Source organism: Rhamphochromis longiceps, linkage group LG20 (genome assembly GCF_057381845.1).
Source record: "Rhamphochromis longiceps isolate RC_006_pf linkage group LG20, R_longiceps_female_GT1.1, whole genome shotgun sequence".
NCBI lineage: Eukaryota > Metazoa > Chordata > Actinopteri > Cichliformes > Cichlidae > Rhamphochromis > Rhamphochromis longiceps.
In genome coordinates this window covers 18,505,599-18,514,288 of record NC_140576.1, presented here as the reverse complement: position 1 = coordinate 18,514,288, position 8,690 = coordinate 18,505,599, and the positions used below count along the sequence as shown (strand labels likewise).

The following is an 8,690-nucleotide window of genomic DNA, read 5'->3' as shown; positions in this document are numbered from 1 at the left end:
TTTTTTAACAGTAGTATTTGTACTTCAACTTAAGTACAGAATGTTTGTACTTTTGTCAACTCTTTATACATACACAAACCTCGTTAACTTTAATATCTGAATTCACCATTGTGACAGGATGTATTACAGAAAATAAGAAACAGCATAACAAGCCCACTTTAATACTATCCACTCCACCTGTTTGACAAGCCACCATGTTTGTTGCGCAAGAGGTTTATTGAAGAAAGTAGCTGAAGCGTCAGGTTCATTGATGAAGAAACCCACACAGATATAAATCCTCGATGTTCATCAGGTGATTTTAGTTACCTTTGAGGGACAGGATGATGCATCACCTTGTGCAGAGGTTTGAAAATGGAAGGGCATTCCTGCATTATTGTGAACAAACAACAGGACCACACAAACTTTGTCAAAGTTATTATTGTAGAATACTTTGATTTTTTTTTCTTTCATACAGACAAAAGGTGTTGGACTTAATTCCCATTAAATTCTCTTAGATTTCCATACAGACTTAGTCTACAGTATACAGGTGTGTTCTTTCTCATATATAGATATTTATTCGCTTAAATAACAGGCAGGTAACTCTTTAATATATTCAATAGTCTTCATGGTTTGTTTTTTTTCTTTTTTTTGGTCTTTTTTTTTTTTCCTTTTTTTTTTTTTTATTTCAGCACAGTTAAGGCTGCATTTTCTGTCTGCAGAACAGGACTGCTTTGTGCAAGAAGGGGGACCATTCCACACATAATATTTACAATAGTATGTATAATGAATAATGTAAAAGCCTTCATTTGTTCCTGTGGTAACATGGCAGTAAATACTGGTGGCAGATCTAAAAGAGCAGCCTAAACAGCACATGGAAGCACTGCACTTCTGCAGTCTCTAGCTCTGCATCGCCTTCTGATTCTCCATCTTCTGGGTCCCCACTTTGTCCAGTCTTTCAGACTATAATGAGGTACATTTGTATCTCCTGTTCTCTATTTATAGAGTGGTGTCTCTGGTCTTAAGAGACTGTAAGCATCTCTGCACCTCAGCACACTTCAGGGGCTGTTCACTGGACAGAAAACACAGCCCTCAGAATATGCTCAGGAGAATGTGCAACTGTCTTTCCATCAGTGGGAGCACCGGTGGAGAAAATCAAGAATAATAATCATAATAATAACAATATAATACAAGCGCTTCCATTTTGTTGTTCCTCTCTTTACAAAAAGCAATTCAAATAAAAGAAAGAAACATTTAAAAAAAAAGTGTAACAGGAACATAGTACCTGTAAATCAAAGATCCACATGTGCACATTTGGGCGATCTGTACAATGGTGCAGTTGTACAATTTAGAATTTTGATAAATAATTCTGATAAATATATTCTTCTTCACATTGTTTTGTCTTTTGTGAATCTGGCTCACAACATCATGATGTAACATGGCTGGACAGATGGACAGAGATGGCTGGACAATCAAATTTACACCACTTGAGATTATTGCCCTGTAGTCTGGTGTGTGTGTGTGCGTGTTTTCATACATACAGAAAAAAGCACTGATGTAGCTGTGCTGAAATAGAGGAGACTTGAGCAGGATGTGCGCATGCGTGCGTGTGTGTCTGTGTGTGTGAGAGACAGAAAGAGAGTGAGCGAGAGGAAGAGAGCAGATGTGGAGAGATCAGAGCCTAAATGACTTACCAACACATAAAGTGTGACATTAATGATACCAAATGCATGCTTCAAAACAGACAGACCAATACAGTGTCACCACCTGCCCCACCCAGCTCAGGTCGGTTTAAGGTGGTGACGATGATGATGAGCATTCAAGAAGACAAGAGTTCTGTACAGGTAAGGGTGTTCCCAGAAAGCCCTGCGCACTTACTGAAACAGAACTAGCAGGACAGATGCGTTCTCTCACTGTGGTTTTAATCCAATGGTTGGGTGCGTTTGTCGACATGGCAGTCTTTTGCATAACGTCTGCCCTTGCCTTAGTCTGGCGGTGGGACAAGTCAGCTGCAGGGGAGGTGGAGGGGCAGAGAAAGGGGAGGTAGCAGGAGTTTGCATTGCTTTGAGGTGTCACACTCTGAGGCAACATGAAGTCAGCGGTCCACCCACACCTAGTACAATATGGGATACAGGAGGGCGCTCTCACAGCTGCTCTGGAATGTGATGTTTGGAATGTATGTTCCATGGAATGTCAAGGTGGAGGTGATGTCACTGGTGTCATCACTATGGTGGATATCTGATTTTTTTTTTTCTCTTCTTTTGTTGTTTTCGTTGGGCTGTGTGCTCATGCAGTGTGTTATGGCCTTTTAGGTTGGCAGCTTAGACATAATGTCTGGCAAAGTGGCTGACTGGGTTTCTTGTAGTGAGTTAGATAAAGGCATGGGTTCAGCAGGAAGTTAGCTTAGTTTAGCTTAGCTTGACATAAAGACTAGAAACAGTTCAGTTCTTCTAGCAGCACGTATAAAGCTCACAGGTTAGATGTGGTTTAATACAGAAGTGTACTTAGCCTGACCCATAAATCACTCTGCACACAAACCTTCCTAAAACCATGACTTATCCTTCTATTTCTAACCATTTCTTTTAGGGATTCTCAAAGTTTAGATGATTGGTTTCCAGCTTAGCAAGCCTACATTTACTTCACTGTTTGTCTAACCAGATGTTTTTTTATATGGGTAATTGTGGTTAATTGTTTGTTTGTTTTTTAAACACTAGTGAGCTGTTCTATTTTTTTTACACTGAAATTGAGTTGAGTCATATCTCCTTCTGCACTGCATCACACCATGGTGTGATCCACAGATGTACAGTAATGTAGTTGCTGGCTATGTTTTTAAGGGCTATGACCTGGAAAGGACTTGGTTGATACTTGTGTTTGTTACCAGAGGCTTTGGCCTTATTTCCTGGATGTGTGTTGAAAAGTGAATGAAATGCAGCAAGTTTAAATTCCATGCCCTTTCATCTTTTATATGATGAGGCACCACAACAGCAAACCTTAAGAAAGCTCTGTTGTAAAAACTGTAATAGATCTAGATTAGTGTCACAAAGAAAACTTACTACCTGTTTCATGAGCCTGCTGTCCAGAGTCTGGCTGGGGATGTTTTAAGCCCTGAAATCTTTATTGCATCCAGTTTTAATTTTAAAATAATTTAATAAATGAGACTTGGACCTGCATAAACAGCATAAAGTGGAAATAAATGGAAATAATGTGTCAACAACTATGAGACCATTATTGGGACTGTGAGCTTTGTGGTGTAGCAGCAGCAGTTCCTCTTGTTTGCTGTCTAAAACATCCTCCTGCAGCACAGTCCACTGTCACCACAATGATGCTCTTTCTTGTAGCAGTTTGATGTCTCTTGACAGCCAAGAGAGAAGAGATTTTGACCTGCACGTGTCCTGTGTTTTTTAAAGGTTACAGAACCATCAATGTATAGGCTTAACCCCTGTATCAAACACTATCAGCCTTCACTCACTACTATTGTTATATCTGCATTTAGGATGGAATTTACAGATCCTTATCTGTGTGTCATATGTTTTCATAGATATTGTGACAATAATAATGCATTGGATTTATATAGCGCTTTTCAAGGCACCCAAAGCGCTTTACAATGCCACTATTCATTCAGACACTGGTGGATGTAGCTACGGTTGTAGCCACAGCTGCCCTGGGGCAGACTGACAGAAGTGAGGCTGCCATATTGCGCCATCAGCCCCTCTGGCCAACACCAGTAGGGTAAAGTGTCTTGCCCAAGGACACAACGACCAGGACAGAGAGCCCGGGGATCGAACTGGCAACCTTCCGGTAACAGATACACTTCCCAACCCCCTGAGCCACAGTCGCCCCAATATGAAAAGCTGTCAGACTTTAACTAAGATTTTGCTTGTTTCCCTGGCACAAAACAAAAGCAACAAAATTGCATAACTCAAAAATTTAAAAGGGAGACGTCACGTGGTAATTGGAGTGCTTTACAGGTGTTTCTGAATAAGTTAGGCTAGCTCTTTATGCTAAATGGAGCTAACTAGCTAAAACACATAGCCTTATATCTGTACATAGTAATGAAGGGGAATGCGCAAGGACATAATAACATTTACAATATGCTCTTCTTGGTTGTACCTGATATCTAAAAGTGAACACTGACATTAGATGCGGGCATGTGGTTGAGACACTGAGCAGGTTAAAATGGCACAATCCTTTTGTCTGCGCAGAGGGCGCTGGTTACGTAACAGAGACGACCTGATCATGTGAGCAGGAGGGGCTTTCAACCGAGTGCACGTTAAGTCTTAAAGGGCCTTCGCCTGTGCATTGCGTGTTTGATGGCATTTAAAGGGTTAATGCTTCCCAAGCATTCAGCTTTTTTTTCAAAAAGAAAAAAGCTGACACACACGCACCGACAAACTCTTGGACGTAATGCGACAAAATGAGCAAAGGAGGAACAGCAAGAGAGAAGACGATGGGACACGGAACAGAAATGAAGGGACTGGAAGAGGATGTCAGCCATGGAGGTTGCCCAAGGTGACAGGTGCAGATATTCCCCATGCATACTGGGGATATGGCAGGAGGCTTGAAATGAAATTTACACAGTAATATATCCAAATTAACATGACATCTCATACACTGTTCATCTCAGAGCAATATTCCAGATAACAGGTCATGTGAACAAATGGGGCAGCATTCAAAGACAAAGTGAGGTGATGAATGAGTTCTGTGTTGTTGCTTCCCAAACATTTATATCTATGTATCTATAGACAGATACATAGATATAAGTGCCCTGATCTTTTAGACATTGTCACAGCCATTGTATTTAAATGAACAGCAACCTTTTTTTGTTATGCTTTTGTTTGTTTTTTTCAGAAGAGACAAGACAATATACGTACACACAATGAACGAGAAAGAGGGATGAAAGAAAAATAACTCAAAGTTTCTGAGAAGAAATAAAATGATATATAAGAACGAAATAAATGAGCACCATTATGTTGGGAAATAAATGAATGGGAAATGGAAATGACTGTTAAAGCTTTAACAAAGCGTTTTACTTATACTACAAGCAAAGTAGTGACTTTGAAGCGGCTGCAGAATCTACCCAGATAAATTGCGGTAGATAAATGGTGGTGGAAAGTGGGTGACGACAACATTAATGATGAACACCAATAGAAATGGAGTGAGTCAGCCCCCATAGCCGCATGGCCTTGTTCTGCTGAAGCATTAGGGAATGTGTGGTTTTCTTCTGGATGTCTGCCCCCCCCCCCCCCCCCCCCCACTCAGACCCTGCCAAAGCAGACCTGCAGGTGTGTGTGACAAGAGCGTGCATGAAGTTGGTGTGCAGCTGGGCAGGGTGAGTGGGGTTCCACAAGAAGGGGGTGACAGACTTAGTTGGATGGTTTTGTGGGTAAAGGAGGGGAGGGACTGGGGTGAAGGTGGGAAGTCAGACTGAGAGGGCTGGGGTAAGGGCAAAGGGAGGGAAAGTGGCAACATGTTCTCAGGGAGTTGTAAGCAGAAGTCTCCGGCCATTGTCCACTCCCTCCTTGTCCTTTGCTCCCTCTTGTGAGCTTGTTGAAAGGGCGATTAGATGAAAATGTCATGTGTGTGGGTCCTCAGCCCTCTCTTTTTCTCACCCTAACTTCATCCCCCCTTTTTCCACCCCCCCTCCCAAACCCAAGTTCAGATCAGTTATAAGGAGGTCTCCACACAGTAGAGATGGGCCGGGTAGGGGGTTGAGGGTTTCACCGGCCTGTCCCTGCCATGATGATTATGGTGGAGGTGGTGGTGGTGATGACGGGGGCTTCGGTTGTAGGTGATGACTGCGTTGGTGCTGTTTCGGTTGCTGTAGGCGACCATTGAATCAATGCTGCTGCTGCTGCTGCTGCTGCTGTTGTTGTTGTTGTTTCGGTTGCATGGGGTCACCGGGAGGCTGTACTGGCGGTAGGGCCGGGTGGGATGGGTGCGAGGCGGGGGTTGGGGCTGGGTGGGAGGCGGGGGCGGCTTGCGGAGGGCCGGGTGCAGGTGCTGGTATCTGCTGAGTTCTGATTCGTCATCCACATCGGTGTCGTCGATCAGCGGGATGTTGTGGATGAGGTCATTGATGAGGAACTCTGGGTGGACCATGAAGTTGTGGATGGAGTTGCGGGATTCCGGTTTCTCCCGGCCCTCGTACAGTGAACTACGGAATGCTTTCACCACTCGCATCTGCCCAGAAGAAAAGAGATCAGGGAGAGACCACAAAAAAGACAGAGGAGAAAGTCAGAGAAAAAGAAGAGAAAAAGGAGACATGGGACCCCAAAGACAGACCCACTTGTGTCCTCCAGCAGACAAACAGAGTGAGAGACAAGCAGACACTCAGGGCCAGGTGGCTGCAGTTAAAATAAAGGCAATGTAACTTCTAATGGTCAGTTAAATTTTTGACCAAGAGCTGCTGTGGAAGCTGAAATTAATAGGACTCGCTCAGGACAAAGGACAAAGGCACATCAATCTTCCACTTTTTAAACAGAGTACAAGTAAAATAATATTTTGAAATGATAAAATATGCTTCATTTTTTTTTTTACTAAGATTTAAGGTGTTTTGACACTGCAAGTGACTAGTGCTCTTCAGAATGATATCAATCATTCTAATCGACACATCAATATTATTTTCAAGGATAAGAAACCCTTAATTGTATGGTAAGTTCATTCTCTTAACTTTGGATATGGTTAGGCTAGCGCTATATCTCTTGCTTTTTTTTGTTTTTTTGTTACTTAAGTTAAGCTAAACATAAACATCAAACTCTTAGTATGAAGAAAGATTTTGAAAAAGATTTTTAAAATGCTCAAATACACAAATCTGAACTGATACCCTTCTTGTGTCAGTCTGCTAAATATAAATGTACAGCTAGCACACTGTTAGCTAGGTCTTGATTCTGATCTTCTGCTCTTGATTTATCCTGTTTAAAATCCCCATCGGAGCAGTAGCTTTAAAAAAAAAAAAGAATTTATTTATTTTACATGAATTACATTTAGAATTTAAGTAAAAACACAATAAAAGCATTTAATAAATGATGAATAACTGATATTATATTTTAGGCTTTAAGGTGCTAAATAGTATGTGTCATCTGAACAACTTGACAAATTAGTTCAAATCCCTACTTAGCTGTTTTCGCTCTGCCCCACAGATGCCTTTTTGAATCATGCATCTTTAATTGCCCAGAGTGATCAAACCCAACTTCTTCATGCCCTAAGCCCCTTGATGTCATAGATTTTAACACTGTATTCTTAAAAGCAGCATAAATACTGTAAGACCTATGTTTTTAATATTTATATTATGGCATGGATTCAGGTAAGAAGCAAGTTAAGAAAATGCTATAATGATGACGTGAGAGCACAAATTGATATAATCATTTGACTGGTATGGAAGAAGGTTGACAAATAGCCATGGAAAGGAAAACATGGATTAAATAAATATATTTATAACTTTGTTTAGATAGATGTTGTTTTAGGTAGTTTATTTCTACATCTGGATCTGCATGATGTCATTGAAAGTGGACATCCCTAACATAGACAAAAACAGCCCTGGCTATGAGCACAGAAGTCTCTTCTAGCTGTTGCTTAGACCTGTTGTTTATGAAGGGAGGCCAATCAAAAGAAAGTTGGCTTAAAGTGAGGGTAGTGTTAAAGGACGAGTTTCTTTCAGACAGGACCTCTATGACCTGAGAGGTTGTTATAAGACAGCAGAATAGGTCATCTTGAAAATAAATTGGTGCATTTCATTTAATTGAGATATATCACCATATCATGTAATAACCACCTAAGTCCTTTGTGTTGCCTGCATGTATGATCCATTCTGGATAGAAACACATTTTTCAGAAGCTACACCACATTGTTAAATAAGCAGAATAGATCTTGTTTAAAGTTTTTAACTATATCACCATCCAAACCATGGCACTGCACTAATTTAATAGCAATCTGTCTGATAATTGAAGATTAATTATACTGGGGTAACATCATATCTGGATTAATTTAGCGTCAACTAGACATCCACCTGATCCTGTGTGTCTCCAACACACAAAAGTGAAAAATAAATAGTTTTAAAATGAGTTGGCTGATGACATGTTTCTGTCAGTTCTCACACATCGGTCACACCTTACAAGACAAAAACATTCAGTAGCCACCATCACAAAAAACACTAAAGCTGCAGAAACTTTACATCACACACACTTGGCATATGTGTCTATATGGCTGTTTGTGTGTGTGCAATCTGTTGGGCTGGTGATACATTATGCATGGGAAAAACACTCATACCTCAGCACACAGGATCACAGGCATGCACACACAGATGAAGGTGTTTGTTAGGCACAAATGGAGAAAGAAGCAGGAATGGTGAGTGTGTTAATTCAATATACAATAAAAGAAGAATTTTGCAAGAACCTATAGCAGTGACCAAACACACATACACACATAAATAATACATGCATGCAGCAGAGTGGACCAGAGTTATCTCCACATCGTGCAGTTTGGAGTCTGAATTCCGCATGCATCGGGCAGCTGTCAGTCATGGGAGCTGTTTGTTAAAGAGAGCTGCTTTATAAACACAGCCAAACTGTGAGTCATTCAGTCAGCACCCCAACACGTGTGCTCATGCACATGTGCAAAGTGTTCTGTGTGCCATGCAGCAGTGACAGACAGGAGAGCAGAGTGACAAGAATGATGACGATGAAGTTGCTGCGGGATGTAAAATAACAAATCTTGCA

General features: G+C 41.2%; 2 protein-coding genes across 3 annotated transcripts in view; one reads left to right on the top strand and one right to left on the bottom strand.

Annotated features, from left to right (window-relative positions):
- The window catches only part of LOC146645180 (scavenger receptor cysteine-rich type 1 protein M130-like), a 9,768-nt gene extending 8,767 nt beyond the window's left edge, over positions 1-1,001 (top strand). The window contains exon 14 of the mRNA XM_085394301.1: positions 982-1,001. Within this exon, the coding sequence (XP_085250427.1) occupies positions 982-1,001 (20 nt within the window). The remainder of the gene's footprint in view (positions 1-981) is intronic.
- Positions 40-8,690, bottom strand: part of atp2b3b (ATPase plasma membrane Ca2+ transporting 3b) — a 110,966-nt gene continuing 102,315 nt past the window's right edge. Inside the window, exon 25 of one of the 2 annotated variants that reach the window (XM_085392972.1) lies at positions 40-6,156. In XM_085392972.1, the coding sequence (XP_085249098.1) occupies positions 5,641-6,156 (516 nt within the window). In that variant the 3' untranslated portion in view covers positions 40-5,640. The remainder of the gene's footprint in view (positions 6,157-8,690) is intronic. The other variant, XM_085392973.1, reaches the window with a different exon arrangement.